We start from the raw sequence: 19753 nt of genomic DNA on the forward strand, positions 1-19753 counted from the left end.
AAAAAAACAAACAAGGTACGTGTAAAATTTGAAAGCAACACATATAGGCCAAAATTTTCAAATATGAGTGCCTGAAGCTTAGTGACTGAAGTAGTGGGGGTGAGGGTGGTTCTGAAGTGCTGAGTACTTGCAGATCCCACCAAAGTCAGAGTTGTGAGTTTTCAGTGCCCTAAAAATCAGGTTACTTTTCTGTTGGTGCTTAAATAGGGATTTATCTTCTAGTTTTAGGTCCCAGATTTGAAAATAGCAGACATAAGTTCTACTACTTTCTTTGAAAACTGCCATTCCCCAAAGCCAAGCACAATGCCCAACTACCAGCACAATCTCTTAGGCTAAAACAATAAGCTTTGTATCACACCATGAATGTTAATAGGCGAGCTGGTTGGAAAATGGAATTTCTATTACAACCTTTCAAAACTTGTATTTATTCCAAATTGGAACAAAAAGCTGACATTTCAATATTTCCCTCAACAAAAATTCAGAAGAATGTCAATTGAGAGCCATTGAATTGTTTCATTTCTGTAAGGTCTATCATTCAATTTGAATAATGCTGATTCAATATATTAATATAATGTGTAACAATATTATAATATATCAACTACAATTAGTATATTGAGTTAGAAAAATGAATCAATGATAAAGTTGAAAGAAAACATTTCTAGCTTATCAAAATTGTTTCAATACTATTAAAATGAAACAAAGTCTAAACAATTTTACTTTATCATCTAAAATGTTACCAGACTCATCATATTCTCATTAAACATCTTGATTTCAACAGAAAACTTGCAGTGGAAATTTTTCAGCCAGCTGTAGTCAACAGAGTCTGGATCTGTTGAACCAGCAAGGAAAGCAAAATTCTAAGTGAAGATTCTACTCTAAGAATGCCTTGAACCAACCTTTAGACACTAAATTAGGGAATTTTAACTTCTGTACTTTACCGGCCCTCAACTAATGGGACTGCATATGGGAAAAGATAGATAAGGAAAAAAGTCTCTGCTGAATGCCATAGATACAAGAGTATCTATGATCAAATATGGTAACTGATGCTTAGGTTGCTGCAGCGATGGGCACTTTACAAATATTTGGGAACACAGATGAGACATCATATGCTAGTACAAGGATAAGAGACTAGCAAGGTGTTTCATGAAATACAAATGTTGCTAGAAGCATGATTGGGTTTAGCTTTTCATTTATGCAGGTGTTCCTAATATAATTTGTATTAACCCCAAAATCTCATAGGAGTCCCATGGCATCAGCAAAATTAATGCAAAAAGATTTTACAACAAGGTCCATAAAGGATCACAGTAGCTGAAGATAAATATTTATCAGAAACCAGGCAAGCCCCACCACACCTAGCAATGATTTTGTTGATTATAAATGCCTAAGAAATACAACTACAATAGAGTTGATAAAAAAACTTGATATGGTTGTGATGCTATAAAAGACATCCATGGAATTTAATGACGCTAGTCAAAAATTGTGCTTTTCAAATCTAAGATAAGAAATTTGCATAATGCAAAGATAAATTCTGTCTAAACAAGGCATAGTTCAAGGAAAGAAATGAAACTGAACTGTCAGAAAAAGCAGCAGAGTGAAATATGGAAATTATAAACTCCAGAGTGGGGGTAAAAAAAAATACAAAGAGATAAGAAAATTCAGGGACAATTGTAGGAAAATGTACTGAAAATGACAAAGGCATCAACATAACCCGTTGGAGGATATATGGAAGTCCTCTGTGGAGGAGAAAACTGATAAGGACAAAATTCTAAATCAGAAAAGAATTCTATTAAATAAATTTCTATATCACAGTAGAGAACGGAATGGTATTACCAGTGTAACTCCAAAGAGGCTAGTGGAAAAACTAAAGGTTTATAAGGGCTCCTGACTCCTCAGAAAAGATGGCGAACCATGGAACCACCATGCTTTGTTTGCAACCCAGTGCCACAACTCTTAAAAATAAATGGACCTGCCTCTTTCTCCTTTCATTTATACTGGTACAAATCCAAAGCAGCTTAATTGCTCTTACACTGGTGTAAATCAGGAGTAATTCCATTAGTAGATTACATCAGTCTGACTTGGGTGTAAATTAGAGGAGAATCAGGTCTGTATACATTTAATTGGTACGTGTTATGATTTACATTATGTACTCATGCTGCTGTGTGTTTGCCTGGACATACTCTTGTCATAAACCTTTGTAAGGATGAAGGAAGAAAATAAAGGAAAAATATTGAAAATGAGTGAAGAAATCATGATGAGGATTAAACAAACATACAGAGCACATAATCATTTGGGAATGACTGAAAATCCATTATTTATATGGGCTTCAATACCTTACAAATGTTGCTTCCTCTATACTATCATGTGGTTGTCATACAGGTTTCATTTCAACTTAACTGTAAAATAATTATATTCTACATTGGGATGGTATTCACTGCATTCTTTTATTTACTACGGATACCTTCACAGGTTATAGTCCTTTTCCTTTTCTTTGGGGATTCCTTGTTAACTACCTCATATCCATTATCCAAGTCAATGATCATTTATTTTTACCTCTCATCAACATTGCCTGACTTAATATATTTTTAATTTAGTTTTCTGGCATATCTTGTAGAAAAGAAACCACCTTTTCATTGCCCACCATCCCCCTACTTGATGAGAATGGATGGAACTTAACATGTTATCTTCCTGGGATTCAGTACATTCTTTTGTATTAATGATAACACATCTCTGGATGTTGTTGGGGGAGAGAGCAATGTCTTCCCCAGCTCATCTTGTTCTCAAACAATGATTGATTGGTTCTAGAACTGATTGAATAGGAAACATTTATAAATAACAATTCTTTTTATAAAAGGAGGAAACTGCAATGGGTAATGTTGGCAAATATTATTCAATCATCTATATTATTGCTAATGATTAAAAACATTAGCCCCAATCTTGCAATGGTATTGGACAAAAATATATCTGCTCCCCAGTGGGATAGATGTAGCTGATTTTCCCTGAATAACTCGGGTGTCCAATATGAGTAATTACCAATCCCCCTTGGTCACGTGAATTTAGCCACCTCACTATTCATGCTCACCCGAGCCTGATCAACCTGCAAAGGTGTCATGTCTTCACCACACACACATACCCTTACCCTTCATTGCAACATTTCAAACCAAAAAATAATCACACACACACACACGGGGAATAAAATCCTGGATCTGCCCACTGGAGCCTTAATTTAGTGCCTGACAACCATTAGGTCTTAGGAACACGTCCATCATAGATTTGATTATCATTGTGGTATCTTTTAATTAAAATGAAATCAGTTGCCATAGATAAATTCAGATCATCATAATCAATGCCACCACCACTTCAGCCATCATCAGTTTATTCTGGGGTGAACTTACTAGAGAAATCCACCAGTCAGTTAGCAAGATTCTACTTCCTTGAAAGGACACATCTGGGACTCCTCAGACAAGCTCTTGAAAGTCTCCCTGATCTCATACTTATCAGATTGATACATGCAACCTGATTGAGAGAACAATGAGATCTGCTTAAAGAAAGGGCAACAAAATATCCCAAACTCGGTGGAAGCAGAGAGGGAAGCTTCAGAGAGTTGCAAAATTTGTTAGGGAATTGGCATTTTCCCTTTCTTTCTAAAAGAATGTCCCACCAACACCTGGGAACATAAGAACTGCCTTGTGGCATAATGGGACACATGAGTATTCTGGCTCTGGCATCAACCTATACCAGAACAGTGCGGGAAAGGGGACAACAGGAAGAAGTTAAATGACCATGATGGACAATTATGCAGCAACATTCCTATGGGGTACATTTCTTCGTAATCCCAGATAAATTACTGACAGTCTCAGATCCTCAACCAGAAGGGTTTGTATCCCTTAGACATACATTTTTAAAAACTTCTTTATTATTATAGGTGCAATTATTTGCATTCAGAATTGCACGTTATCACAGGGTGACTGAGCCCTTTTCAGGGACAGACTAAGTCCTCCTATGACTGAACAGGTCCTAGATAGGCATGATGAGGGGGTCAGGATAGCACTGGGGGTCAGGAGATTAGGAGCCTGGGGAGTCAGGAAGCAGGAGTCACAGGCCAAAAGCAGAGAGATGTGGATGGAGACTGTGAGAGCGAACCAAGGCTGAAGAAAGTCAAGGGCCTGTAGAGCAATAAAGGAAATGTTTACTGCTGATATGTGAGAGTACTGGGGTGAAGGAGAACAGAAGTGACCCCATGTCCACTGTCTTGTACAGGAGGGAGCTGAGAGAGAACACAGGGGGAATGGGAGACTTTTAATAAGACTAGGGTAGGTAGATATTTGTGTTATTGCTTTGAGCCTTTGAACTCTGTTAGGGTTCTATGATCTATGAGGATCAGTTAAGGAATCTTTTGTATGAAGGAAGACTTGAGGACAAGAATTGAGTGACAAAAGGTGGCATAGCCAGAGGTGTCTTGAGTTATGATAGAGACTTTATTTTATGCCTTTGAGATGTGTATAATAATAAATTACCCCATGACAAAGGTACTCTCAGCCCAAGGTAGTGCTGGAGTATATGGAAGGACACAGAGAGACAGTGAAAACTGTCTGCAGGGCATCTTCCTGCCCTGAGGGGGTACTCAGGGAGGGCTTGGCTTGTTAAATACCTCTTTAGACATCTCATTACTACACTTGCAGATGGTTGTGTGTCTCAATGGGTACAAATGTAGGTGTGGTTAGTTGAGCTGGCAATTTTGTGCCCACAGTATTGGTGGCTGGATTGATACCTGGCTAAAATTCAGGTCCCATGAATTTTTTATCCTATCTAGTGTAATTACAGAGGGCATTATTATTCCTACAAATAACTAATCCTTTTAGAACAGTAGTAAGCTCTTTGCTTCAGTATTCAGAACTTGTGATAATGAGTTCTATAGGACCTAGGCTACTTGTATGTTTAAAATATTTCCATCTACCTAGTTCCCATTTGTTACTTTCTAACTTCATTTGGTTGTACCCTTGTTGTAATTTATTAAAATAATAAAAGCACCTAAATGACTTTCTCTAGACCATGTATCTACCTATTGTAACCTCTTATGTCTACATTACTAAACTGAAGTCCTAAGTGGACCATCAATGTTTCTGTAACATCCATTTTCAGATGGGATGACCAAAAGTGAATACAATATTCAAGATGAGGGAATAACACTGATTGTTGCACTGGCATTATATTTAATTATTATATTTTATCCCTTTACAATAAAGCATAACATCTTGTCTGGTCTTTTCATTACTAGTGTACAATGATCAGATGTTTTCATTGTCCTCCACAATGATACCAAGGCCTTTTCCCAAGTGGGTACAGATTATTAATCAATAATTCACCAGACATATACCTAGTTCCAAACACAAACAGTATTCAAATATGTCAGCAAGAACATAAAGGGTGAGATTTTTAAAGGCATTCAAAAATGGTCTGTCTGCTCTCACTAAAGTCAATAGTAAAACTCCCTTTGCCTTCCATTGGAGCTGTTAGATTTTCAAAAACTTAGACAGCCTAACCCTAAAATAATTTCACCAAAGATTTCTTTAACCAAGCCCAGAACAAACTTTATCATATCATCCACTCCCTAACCCCAACCCTGAAAAAGCAATGTCTTGCAGACTTTTAAACCCATCAGTCTATAAAAGTAATTTTAAATTGTTCTATCTGATGTGCTTTTGTACACTGATTTTGTGGTTATTTCCCAATAATCTAGTTGTATTAGATTTTTGTGAAGTTCTTCAAATTTTCTCTAGTTTTGATTAATCTAAATATCCTTCAGATGTTTTCACCTTCCCGTTCACTCCTTCATTGAGATTAATATTGAATGAACCAAACTGTACCATAGTGTCTCTATGCATAGTAATTCCATGCTCGAATATTAAGAATATAGCAGTAGGGATATATTGCCAACCACCTGACCAGGATGGTGATAGTGACTGTGAAATGCTCAGGGAGATTAGAGAGGTTATTAAAATAAAAAAATCAATAATAATGGGGGATTTCAACTATCCCCATATTGACTGGGTACATGTCACCTCAGGACGGGATGCAGAAATAAAGTTTCTTGACACCTTAAATGACTACTTCTTGGAGCAGCTAGTCCTGGAACCCACAAGAGGAGAGGAAATTCTTGATTTAGTCCTAAGTGGATGACAGGATCTAGTCCAAGAGGTGAATATAGCTGGAACCCTTGGTAATAGTGACCATAATATAATTAAATTTAACATCCCTCTGGAAGGGAAAACACCACAGCGGCCCAACACTGCAGCATTTAATTTCAGAAAGAGAAACTACACAAAAATGAGGAGGTTAGTTAAACAGAAATTAAAAGGTACAGCACCAAAAGTAAAATCCCTGCAAGCTGCATGGAAACTTTTTAAAGACACTTAATAGAGGCTCATCTTAAATGTATACCCCAAATTAAAAAACATAGTAAGAGAACCTAAAAAAGCCATCTTGGCTAAACAACAAAGTAAAAGAAGCAGTGAGAGGCAAAAACACATCCTTTAAAAAGTGGAAGTTAAATCCTAGTGAGAAAAATAGGCAAATAGAAACTCTGGCAAATGAAGTGTAAAAATATCATTAGGAAGGCCAAAAAAGAATTTGAAGAACAGCTAGGCAAAGACTCAAAAAGTAATAGCAAAAAAAATTTTAAGTACATCAGAAGCAGGAAGCCTGCTAAACAACCAGTGGGGCCACTGGATGATTGAGATGCTAAAGGAGCACTCAAGGACGATAAGGCCATTGCAGAGAAACTAAATGAATTCTTTGGATCAGTCTTCATGGTCGAGGGAGATTCCCAAACCTGAGCCATTCTTTTTAGGTGACAAATCTGAGGAACTGTTCCAGCTTAAGGTGTCACTAAAGGAGATTTTGGAACAAATTGCTAAACTAAACTGTAATAAGTCACCAGTACCAGATGGTATTCACCCAAGAGTTCTGAAGGAACTCAAATGTGAAATTACAGAACTACTAACTGTAGTCTACAACCTACAAGTCTACAATCATTTAAATCAGCTTCTGTACCAAGTGACTGGAGGATAAGTAATATGACGCCAATTTTTTAAAAGGGCTCCAGAGGTGATCCCAGCAATTACAGGCCAGTAAGCTTCACTTCAGTACCAGGAAAACTGGTTGAAACTATAATAAAGAGCAAAATTATCAGGCCCATAGATGAACATAACTTGTTGGGGAAGAGTCAACATGGTTTTGTAAAGGGAAATCATGCCTCACCATTCTACTAGAATTCTTTGAGGGGGTCAACACGTATATGGACAAGGGGGATCCAGTGGATATAGTATACTTATATTTTCAAAAAGCCTTTGACAAAGTCCCTCACCAAAGGCTCTTAAGCAAAGTAAGCTGTCATGGGATAACAGGGAAGGTCCTCTTATGGATTGGTAACTGATTAAAAGATAGGAAACAAAGGGTAGAAATAAATGGACAGTTTTCAGAATGGAGAGAGGTAAATAGTGGTGTCCCTGAGGGGTCTGTACTGGGACCAGTCCTATTCAACATATTCATAAATGATCTGGAAAAGGGGGTAAATGGTGTGGTGGCAAAATTTGCAGATGACACAAAACTACTCAAGATAGTTAAGTCCCAAGCAGACTGCAAAGAGCTACAAAAGAATCTGTCAAAACTGGGTGACTGGGCAACAAAATGGCAGGTGAGATTCAATGCTGATAAATGCAAAGTAATGCACATTGGAAAACATAATCCCAACTATACATATACAATGATGGGGTCTAAATTAGCTGTTACCACTCAAGAAGGAGATCTTGGAGTCATTGTGGCTAGTTCTCTGAAAACATCCGCTCAATGTGCAGCGGCAGTAAAAAAAGCGAACAGAATGTTGGGAATCCTTAAGAAAGGATAATAGATAATAAGACAGAAAATATCATATTGCCTCTATATAAATTCATGATACGCCCACATTTTAAATACTGCGTGCAGATGTGGTCGCTCCATGTCAAAAAAGATATATTGGACTTGGAAAAGGATCAGAAAAGGGCAACAAAAATTATTAGGTTTCAGAGGAACAGCCGTGTTAGTCTGTATTCGCAAAAAGAAAAGGAGTACTTGTGGCACCTTAGAGACTAACCAATTTATTTGAGCATGAGCTTTCGTGAGCTACAGCTCACTTCATCAGATGTTTACCGTGGAAACTGCAGCAGACTTTATATACACACAGAAATCATGAAACAAAACAATACTATTACCAGCAGGACAGTGGGGTGGGAGGAGGTATTGTTTCATGATTTCTGTGTGTATATAAAGTCTGCTGCAGTTTCCACGGTAAACATCTGATGAAGTGAGCTGTAGCTCACGAAAGCTCATGCTCAAATAAATTGGTTAGTCTCTAAGGTGCCACAAGTACTCCTTTTCTTTTTGAAAAATTATTAGGGGTATGGAATGGCTTCCATATGAGGAAAGACTAATAAGACTGGGACTTTTCAGCTTGGAAAAGAGATGACAAAGGGGGATATGATAGAGGTCTATAAAATCATGACTGGTGTGAAGAAAGTAAATAAGGAAATGTTATTTACTCCTTCTCATAACACACAAATTAGGGGGTCACCAAATGAGTCACCAAATGAAATTAACAAGCAACAGGTTTAAAACAAACAAAAGGAAGTATTTCTTCACACAACACACAATCAACCTGTGGAACTCTTTGCCAGAGGATATTGTAAAGGCCAAGACTATAACAGGGTTCAATTAAGAACTAGATACATTCATGGAGGATAGGTCCATCACTGGCTATTAGCCAGGATAGGCAGGGATAGTATCCCTAGTCTCTGTTTGCCAAAAGCTGGGAATGGGTGACAGGGAATGGATCACTTGATGATTACCTGTTCTGTTCATTCCCTCTCGGGCACCTGGCATTGGCCACTGTCGAAAGACAGGATACTGGGCTAGATGGACCTTTGGTCTGACCCAGTATGGCCATTCTTATGTTATGTTCTTATATATGTAATAAATGACAGTGTTAATATAGATCATTAGTGCACTCTATTCACTATTTTTATGGGGAAAAATGAGCATTTTTTAACCAGAGTTTAATCCATGATAGAAGTGCTTACCCTGACTATCTAGTTTCACTAACAGTCACTTGTGATGGACTTTATCAAATGCTATTTTTAAGTCCAAATAAATATCTACAAATACTCCATCATCCATTTTGTTGACTGCCTTATAGGCTGGAAAGAGTTTTCCTTTGCAGGAGGCATGCTGTTTTTTCCCCTCCATTTATCTAGGTGTTTTATAACTCTTAGCTTGATTCTCTAAAAATCTTCCATACCCTTTCCATAACCAGGATGTCAGGGGAACAGGATTCCCCACATGGCTAACGTATTCATCCTAAGTTTACTGAGGCCATAGAAACTACTTTATTTACCCCAGTCCTAAACACTTATTTTATCGTGGCCATAAAATCATGAATGTTAATCCAAGGTAGAGACTGAGGGCATATCCCCTCATCTATAAACTCCACACACACAGTTATTTGAATATTCTATATTGAGATGCCTCTTTCACCAATATCCATGGTACCTTGGCTGTCTGGCTGCCTCCCATCATCATGACCCTTTATGTGGCGATATGCACCATCTTCACATAAAATAGGCAGATAGCTACTTGTAGTTAGTATTCTTTGAATCTGCAGCTATGGAATTTGCCACAGAATCAATCTACTCCCAGAATCATTCTGTATTGCATGTCAAATTTCAATGCAATAGATCTGCTTCTGAACTCACCTATTCTACTGTAAATTGGAAATAACTACACTGAAGTCAATGGAGTTTACATTAGTTTAAAAGCGGTGTAAGTGAGTGTTCAATCAGGCCCAATACCAGTAACACTTGATGATGAGATATTTTTGTATCAGACCCAAGAGCCAACCTTATTACATTGTGAGTGTCTTCAAAGTCTAATAAATTCATTTTCAACCTTGAAAATAGCAAAATCAACTCTTTCAGCCAAAGAGATTTACTATATGGTGATAAATAATTCTATTAACTTGCAATTCTTTAATTTAATTTACTGTTGAGTTTAGCTCCTATATGGCATTATTGTATATATATTATGGGTGCAATTTAGGCTCTTATGAGCCTGAACTGCTTCACAGGGAAAGAAGTTGCACTGTCCAAGCACATGCGCCTGGATAGAGGTGCCACCCACAGAGTCTTATGAGAAGCATGGGGAGTAGCATCCCGTCCTATACCTGTACAAGTTGCAGGGGGTGAGGGGAAGGGTGGTAGATGGTGTGGGACAGCATACTTCCTGTTAGGCATGCAGCTGCTGAGACCTCAAAACATCTCCTTTGCTGTTGTACCAGGCACTGTAGTTACTTACAGAAAAAATTCTATTATTGCAGTTGTGAGTCGAGTGATGGCTCTTTTCTGTGCTTCATATATATTCTGTGGCTCATATCCTGCTCCTCACTTTTCTGAACCAATCTCATGTAGCTGGCCCTGGCTGAGGGGATTTCTGTCAGGGACATTCCCCACAGGCTACAGAGCAACAGTGAAAATGCTCCAGCTCTCCACAGCAGCCTCCATTGTCCTGCTTTCCACAGGAACACTGGGCAGTGGACCTGAGCAGTAGTAGAGCCATCATTCCTTCCTTCCACTCTTCCCATTTCCTGCCCCTGCCCCACCTTCCTAACACCACAGAAATATATAGTAGGTGTAATTTTAAGAACTGATGGGATTTTATTTCCTGATTCTGAGTGGCTTTAGATCAAATTATTGGAACTTGCTTCCAATTTCTAGAAGTCTTCTGTCTCTCACAGGCACCGTTGCTGTTTTTACAGTCCTATCACAAAACCCAGCTTGGTTTTGAACTTAATACCAAGGAACAAAAAACTCTAGTTGCTCTAAATCAGCTACTGGGCATGGAATAGCAGTTCTAGTTTCTTGGCCAATGTGAAGGCTTTCTTGGGGACATTTTCCCCGCACCGAAATCATTAAACCTATTTGCACTGAAATCATTTCTGCAGTCTTTAAGATTCATGCAAGAATACTAACTAATTTCTGCTACATCAGAAAACTTGCATTGAGTTAATTGTTTTTTATAAAATACTGGTGTGAATGTGCTAGCCTTCCCTGTCAGTCCTTCGTATCAGAGTACTGTTAAGTGGTTCATTGACAAGGAGCTCAATTCATTCCAAAAAAAGGAAGAAAGTCATGTTTCATGTAAAGCAAAAGACTGAATATTTCTAAGTCACTAGTGAAATTTTCTCAACATGCTAGGTTTTTTAGATGTTTTATAAATGGAATTGTCCACTAAAATTAGAATCGGGACAAATGAACCAAAGAAAAACAACATTGAATAAAAGATTTTGTTCTTACAATTTATTTTATGAGTGTTGTTTCTCCAGGTCGTTTTCTTTTAATATGCAAGTTTTGCAGTCTTCACTCAGGGACAACCCCCACTGCTATCAATGGGAGCCTTTGGAGCACAAATCCTCTGAAATATCAGGCTGGAAGTCTGGATTCCTGAATATGGGATTAGTTGCTCACTGTTAAAACACCATGTTTGAAAATAGTACCTACCTATACAACCTGGTCACTTTACCATAATATTGAATATTCCAACTTTTGCAAGCACCAAATCCCAGTCCAATATACAAAACCAGTAACTTGATGGGCCTTGAACACAAAATCTATATGGGGACATAGGGGAAGGAATTCTCCTCCTCAACCCAGAAACAGGGAGTGGAACAAGTCCTTCATAGCCCCTAGTTAACTGTTGTCTGTGACCCACTGTCCAGTCCATTCCTGTGCATTTTGACCAATAGTTACAAGTAGTTGCAGATCTACTGATCATGTTCTCAGCCCTCTCCAAAGTGAATGTAAAACTCAGAAATGGGTATGAATGGTATTACTTTGCATTTGCTGAAACTGAATTTCTTCTGCCATCACGCTGCCCATTTACCTAGCGCTGTTCAGTCCCTCTGACATTCCAAAGTCTTTCACAGACTTAAATAATTTTGTCAGCTGCAAACTTGGCCACTTCAACATTCATCTGCTTTTCCAGATCAACAATAAATAGTAGTAGGACAGAAGCAGGGATCACTCCACTGTTAAACTTTTAGCCATCTTGAAAATAGACTGTTTATCCCTACTTTTTATTTTCTATCACTTAGTCAATTTCTATTCCATAACAGTACTTTGTCTCTCACACCATGACTACTTAATTTCCTTTTGTAGCCTGGAAGATCTGTCTCTGGGAATTCAGCTCAAATGCTCAATATCTCAAAAGACAGAAATCATCTAAGGGGATGGAAAGTTGGAGGTCAACTGTGGAGAACCTGAGGTATGGACTGTGTCAAAATACACATTCAGCCAAGAAAAGAAGGTATATTCAACTATTTTCAACCTCCATGCATCCTGTATTGGCATTCAACACTTTCTTCCCCAATACTCCATTAAGAAATTCTGTTCACTGATTTCAGTCCATAAATTTTTATGTTTTGTGTCTAGACACATGTTCTAAAATGAGAAGCTTAAGGTATTATGTCATTGCACCCATTAGAGCAATAAAGAGAAGCTGCTACTTGTCTTATGTAAAATCACAGTTGTTTCAAAATATTATCTGGTGTCCTGTGATGAGTTTCTCTAATGCTGCTTGAAATAGAAAATTTCTTAGCCAGAGCTTGACATAGACATATCCAGAGCTGTTCTGATTTAGTTATTCCCTTCTACTGCAATTCTCAGCGGCCCCTGGTCAACAAGGGAAGAAACATAGCAATCTCAAAAAGTAATTTATATGAAAGAAGAGAGAGAAAAACCAGTAAAGCCAAGCAACCAAGTACAGTATTAAAGGACCTTGTATATAATGAAACAAACAATGATCCCAGAGTGACTCAAACAAAATCCTTGATTATTTGTTAGCTGTTTATGGGGGGGTGGGTATTTATGTACCTTTTGTAACTCCTGTCTGGTTTATTTCTCTTGTAGAAATGCTCATTTGTTGATAGTGGCAGCTTTTCATCAATCCTCAAAGTGCATCAGACAAAAATACAAAATAGAGGGGCACTATCCCTCTGAAAAATTGGCTTCTGTCAAGGTTCCTTCCCCACTCTGAACTCTAGGGTACAGATGTGGGGACCTGCATGCAAGACCCCTTAAGCTTATTCTTACCAGCTTAGGTTAAAACTTTCCCAAGGTACAAACTTTGCCTTCTCCTTGAACCGTATGCTGCCACCACCAAGCGTGTTAAACAAAGAACAGGGAAAGAGCCCACTTGGAGACATCTTCCCCCAAAATATCCCCCAAGCCTTACACCACCTTTCCTGAGGAAGGCTTGATAAGAATCCTCACAAAACTGTACAGGTGAACACAGACCCAAACCGTTGAATCTTAAGAACAATGAAAAATCAATCAGGTTCTTAAAAGAAGAATTTTAATTAAAGAAAAGGTAAAAGAATCACCTCTGTAAAATCAGGATGGTAAAAACCTTACAGGGTAATCAGATTCAAAACAGAGAATCCCTCCAGGCCAAACCTTAAGTTACAAAAAGGTCACAAAAACAAGAATATACATTCCATCCAGCACAGCTTATTTTACCAGCCATTAAACAAAAGGAAATCTAACGCATTTCTAGCTAGATTACTTACTAACTTTACAGAAGTTCTGAGGCTGCCTTCCTGATCTGTTCCTGGCAAAAGCATCACACAGACAGAAAAACCCTTTGTTCCCCACCCCCCTCCAGATTTGAAAGTATCTTGTCCTCTCATTGGTCATTTGGGTCAGGTGCCAGCTAGGTTACCTTAGTTTCTTAACCCTTTACAGGTGAAAGGGTTTTGCCTCTGGCCAGGAGGGATTTTATAGAACTGTATACAGAAAGGTGGTTACCATTCCCTTTATATTTTTGACAGCTTGTATTTTTGATTTCTGTGCCACAGTGCTGTATTTTTCTCTTCTACCACGTTGTTGCCTGCCCTTTGCTTTTATACCCTTCTCTCTCTTGTTTGTGGTCCCAGTTTTCCACCATCATCTATCTAAGCATCCTCTATTTCATAAGTGATTCCTGAAGACATTCAGTTGTTTTGAGCAAAATCCTCCTTGCTTTATTCATATAGGTAGTGCAATTGATGTTACTGTGACTACATGCATGAGTTAGTTAGAGAAGTAGGATTTGGACCTCAGTCCTTACTTTAAAAAAAACTGGGGAAGGATTAACCCCCATTAATGAGAAGTTCGTCTCCTACTATGGGCTGGATTGCAACTTTACAGAAGCTGCCCTGAGTAAGATTTGATGCATAGCTGCATCATCCTATGAACACATGCCAGCTAACTTGAGTCAGATAGCAATTAAGATGTGGCAACTCTGCTTTTAACTTGGGTTAGCATCTCCACTTAAAGCCTAAAAGGCAGCCTGGGGTTGAATTCAAACTGCTAAGCTAACTCAAGTTAAAAACTGAATTGTCATGTCTTCAACGCTATCTTAACCCAAGTTAAGGACATACTTTTTTTTTGGCAGAATAGACATACCCTGAATCATAATCCTCCCACTACTCCCCGCTTGCTCCACAGAGGAGAGGAAATTACTTCATCATTTTTCCTGGTGTGGCTTATTTCCCCGGTGCACACTGGCTGGCAAGTGGTGGAGGGAGCCACCCTTCATCCTTCTCCCGCATCTCCTGTGCTACTTGTTCACAGAAAGCAATATCAAGTATGTTTACTCTGCTCTTCCTTCCTGCAGCTGGAGTCACAAGGGGCAGATTATACACCATCTCCTGCTCAAAGCTGTGCAAACTGTGCCACCCTAGGAGTAGCCCTGACATGCAGTGTGACTTAGAAGGGTGAAGCCAGGAGATAATTTTGCCTCTGAGGCGAAATTACCTCCTGACTTCATTCTTCATCAGGGAAGAAGAGCAATTTTCTTACCCCTAAGTATCCAGTCAAGTACTCTGGGTGGCAAATAAGTGGGGCAGAGCTGAGGCTCCTCCCAGTCACCACCCCTTTCTTCCTCTTCCCTGCCAGGTTGCTCACAGGCAGACTTTGGGCAAACAGTCCCTCCCATGCTGGCCTTGTCAGACCTCAGAGTTCAACAGGTACAAAAATGGTGCAGTAATAGAATACCTGATAATCGGGGTCAGTGTGTTTAACCAGGTGACACTGACATATTGCAGCTTTTTACATATAAAGTGGTGGTCTGGGAATGTCACCAATATTTTTATTTTGATCAGCACAGCCATGCTAATGTTAAGCATGATAATACCCACCTAAAAATATAAAATCTCTGGAGCTACGGTGAGTGTCACTGCTGTGAAATCATAACTTCCAGTGTCTATTTTTAGACTTCAGCTATCACAGAGTGACCTACTCCTTTGTCATGTAGTAGTTTACAGGAAACAGAAACGCAAGGGTGGAACTTTGGGGGAATGATGGGTGTTACCCCCACCAACCCAGAGATGACATGTCAGGGGACACACAAAGTCATTTGCCCCCCTGCCCTCCCGATTTCTGCCTTCCATCTAGTACCAAAGTTTTCCAACTCTGCAGTGCAGCCCCCTTGGGGGTCACGCCCACTGTTTGAAAACCATTGCCTCCTGTAAGAAGCCGGCAGCTCAGAAGCTGGTGGGAGCCACTTGGGCCCTGCCTCTCCATGCTGTTGGAGACAGGGTGCTGGCTGGCAGCCTAGCAGCCATCTCTGCCCTGCTCCCTGAGTTGGACGGCCTCTGCAGGGCCACGCACTCCCCAGGCACAGCTCTAAGCTGCACCCCGATGAACTCTTGCCTCTCCCCCGAAGGAACCGGACACTGGCCAGCAACGCCCCCTGAAGTCAGCACCTGCCTGTGGATCCTGGCTGCCATGAGATGCTCTCCAAGGTACTCAGTCACTGCTGACCTGGCTCCTCTGCCCCTGCCCTCCCCAAATATAGAAGTCATACTACGCCTATGCAGAAACCCCAAATTAATTAGTTTAAATCAAGCTCAATTCACTGAAGTATATAATGTAGAATAGCAGCCTCATTTTCTTTTCTTGATCATAGAATCATAGACTTTAAGGTCAGAAGGGACCATTATGATCATCTAGTCTGACCTCCTGCACAATGCAGGCCACGGAATCTCACCCACCAACTCCTGTAACAAACCCCTAACTTATGTCTGACCTATTGAAGTCCTCAAATCATTGTTTAATTCAAGGTGCAGAGAATCCTCCAGCAAGTGACCCGTGCTCCACACTGCAGAGGAAGGCGAAAAACCCCCAGGGCCTCTTCCAATCTGCCCTGGGGGAAAATTCCTTCCCGACCCCAAATATGGTGATCAGCTAAACTCTGGGCATGTGGGCAAGACTCACCAGCCGGACACCCAGGAAAGAATTCTCTGTAGTAACTCAGATCCCACCCCATCTAACATCCCATCACAGGCCATTTGGCATATCTACTGCTAGTAGCCGAAGATCAATTAATTGCCAAAATTAAGCTATCCTAATTATCATATCATCTTCTCCATAAACTTATCAAGCTTTGTCTTGAAGCCAGATATATCGTTTGCCCCCACTGCTTCCCTTGGGAGGCTGTTCCAGAACTTCACTCCTCTGATGGTTGGAAACCTTCGTCTAATTTCAAGTCTAAACTTCCTGATGCCCATTTGTTCTTGTGTCCACATTGGTACTGAGCTTAAATAATTCTCCTCCCTCCATGGTATTTATCCCTCTGATATATTTATAGATAGCAATCATGATGTTGTAAGTGCAATCTGAATTAACTGTATAAGATAATGGTTATCCATATTTGAGAATGCAGTTGAGATGAACAGATGGCATCAAATGTGGCCCACACAGAATTTTACTGTTTACCCATTCGTCTCCTTTGCTCCTAGTTTTGAAGCTCTATGATCAGCATGTACAGGCCTGCCAATTAAAAATAATTGTGTACCATTTTAATTTTTTATCATGGACTCAACCTCATCATTTAGGCTAAATCATCATAGTAAGAAGATAAGACATGGCACAGAAATAAAAAGTTAATGCAATTTACTTTAAAAGTTGTTCTCAATTCAAAAAGTGCATTTTGCATTCAGCTCAGATCACAGAACCAGAAAGAGTCCCTTGTAAAAGTGTGAAGGTGGGTCTGTACTTGTTGTACTGGTTAGTAATGATGATTCAGCACTGACTACAATGCCAATGTTAGTTAATTTAATTCCCAGGAAATATATTCTGCATAATCATGAGTTACCACAATCATGATGGATTACTCCTAAATGAAATAATTAGAACTCACAGAATTTGGTTTGGAGATGTTTCAGTACTGAGGATCATACAGAAGCCATAGTGGAGTAACCCCTATATTTAGAAGCTTTATGCCATTGAAATACAATACAAAATATTATATGTATATAATATAATTTTGGAAATAATCCCAGTGTAGGAATCATTTCTTCAAAGTCAAACAAACTGCAATGATTTGGGGGCCTTTTACTATTGTGATGCTATACGGTAGGTTACGAACATTTTTTGAAAAATCAAAATGAGGTATTAGGCAGTACAGTGTGTCAATACATTAACATTTCAGCCATAGAGACTTACTTCAAATTCTCTCTTAGGTCATTGATTAAAGCCCCACTTTGTGCATCAATATTAGTAGTGTAATAAATTGAATTAGTTACATTGGAGCAAATTTAATTTAGACAAGGCCTACGGAACATTGGAGAGAGTTTAATTGCGTAGTATGATATGCTTAAAGTAAAAATTATTTTCATCTGTATTCATGAGAGAAGCCAGAAAAAAATACAAAAAATAGAAATAAAGTCAGGGGAGGAGGGAAAGGTTAGTGACAAGAGTTTGAAGAGTTATAAAATAAAATGCTACTAGTTAAAATATCTGAAGATAGGCAAAGTCCCAGTGTCACAAAAACAACATCATCAAATCCTGAAAGAGGAGGCTGAATAGTTTTTGTCCATTTGTATTTTTCATCACCCTTTGAAGAGAAGCAAACCTAACTTCAATCGTTACAAAGTGGACAATAGAGGAGCCAATTAATCACACAATGGGCAGTACTAGGCAAGATATTAAGGAAATTAATAGGGGATGAAATCACAAGACTTCTGGAGAAATATGAGGTGATAAAAACTAGTCAGCATGGTTTCATAAGAGAGTAAATCTTGTCTGTGGAATCTGGTGGAATTTTTAAAAAGATAACAGGGAGAATAGAAGAGATAAAGGAGGAGATATAATCAGCTTAACTTTCAAAAAGGCACACTGTCATACAGTAAAGTAATACAAACAGGGCCAAGGCTTAAACTCCTTACTCATTTTAACTCCTGTTTTTTTTTTTCCACTGGGAGTTTAACTTTAGAAGGACATCAGGTTTGGACACATACAGCCAGGAAGTATACACAATTCACTCTCCTTAAAAGGGTTAAGAACCAGTGAATTGAACAAGGGCAGAATGTTCTGAGCCAGCAAATATGATGATTATGCATGAAGTACATAAGGCTCTTTACTGAGGCCAACATATTCTTACTCTCTAGATTTTACATATAGGTCAATATGAGTAGACACTCTAAAACTCAGTACTGAACATGGAGGATATAGCAAATATGCTGTCCTGCTTTGTAGATATCTCTACAATAGTCCATACAAATTATTCTATCCAGAAAGACTCAGGATGGAAAGACAAGTGGTTTATCAATTTCAGTTCAGAAATGTGTAATGTCCTCAGGCAGTTTACACAAGAACTAGTTGGAACCAAACAGGAATTGCTCAATAACTTAGCCCTTCCCTTTAACAGAACCCAACTCCAGCAGCCTCTCCACCCTGTTTCAACAGTACGTTGCTTCAGAGTTTCACATGAGTCGGGGGTACAACAAATAGGGGAGCCTGGAAGCTGAAGATCGAACATACAGAAGAAATAGTGCTGATCACTGAGGCAGCTGGATCTTCCCACTATGCTGATGCCTATTGCAAAGGAAGGACACACTTAAATGTTCCTGAAGCAAGTAGAGGCTGTGTAGTAGCAAGAAGGAAGGATGAACAGAACTTGCTTCATTTAAAGATCAGCACTTGCATTTTTTACATTAAATGCTACCAGGGTGAACATAAGTGATTTCCTGTCATGTGTTTTTATTATGTAATAAAACTTTTATATTCTGAGGAAAGGCTCTACAGACTTAGTGAATTTATCATTTCATTTTCAGGCTCTAACACTTTCATGCCCTATTAGTAATATTTGCAACGTATTAGTGACTCCCTATTACATTTGCTCTTTTCTTATTATGTTAGGGCCCTTGTCATCCAAAAAGATTGACCACAAATTGACAGATTTCACACTATTCGTATTATGTGGTGGATTAAGTTATTTTATATACCAAGTTAGATTCGACAAATTGTTTATAGGAATAAATTTTTGATTTACAGTAAGACAATGTGGATGGCTGTAGACTAGACAGATGATGATGTCTAAATCCAGACATGAGCACAGGAGAGAAGCACTTGGATTATTTACGTTGGACAATATAGAATTCTGTAAAGACTTGAGGGCGGTGGGAGTGTTCATTATCATTTTAATAGATCTCTGCCACAAGACATCAAAAAGCAATCAGGGACAGTATTTGAGGCTTGCAAAGCCCATGTTTGCTTGTTCCTGAATGGGGAGATAACAAAAGGCTTGACAGCAGAGAATAGAGGGGAGTGGGGAGAGTGGAGGGGACAGGCAATCAAGAATGAGAGGGAGTGAGGTTTTTTCCAAAGAAAGGAAAGGAGGGAAAGAAGAG

General features: G+C 39.0%; 1 protein-coding gene across 1 annotated transcript in view; it reads left to right on the plus strand.

Moving 5' to 3' along the window:
- The window catches only part of LOC140916621 (uncharacterized), a 37261-nt gene extending 18192 nt beyond the window's left edge, over positions 1–19069 (plus strand). Inside the window, exons 4-5 of the mRNA XM_073358294.1 lie at positions 12240–12345; positions 18772–19069. Of these exons, the coding sequence (XP_073214395.1) occupies positions 12240–12345; positions 18772–18871 (206 nt within the window). The 3' untranslated portion in view covers positions 18872–19069. The remainder of the gene's footprint in view (positions 1–12239; positions 12346–18771) is intronic.
- The last annotated feature ends 684 nt before the right edge of the window (positions 19070–19753 follow it).

This window comes from Lepidochelys kempii, chromosome 8 (genome assembly GCF_965140265.1).
Source record: "Lepidochelys kempii isolate rLepKem1 chromosome 8, rLepKem1.hap2, whole genome shotgun sequence".
NCBI lineage: Eukaryota > Metazoa > Chordata > Testudines > Cheloniidae > Lepidochelys > Lepidochelys kempii.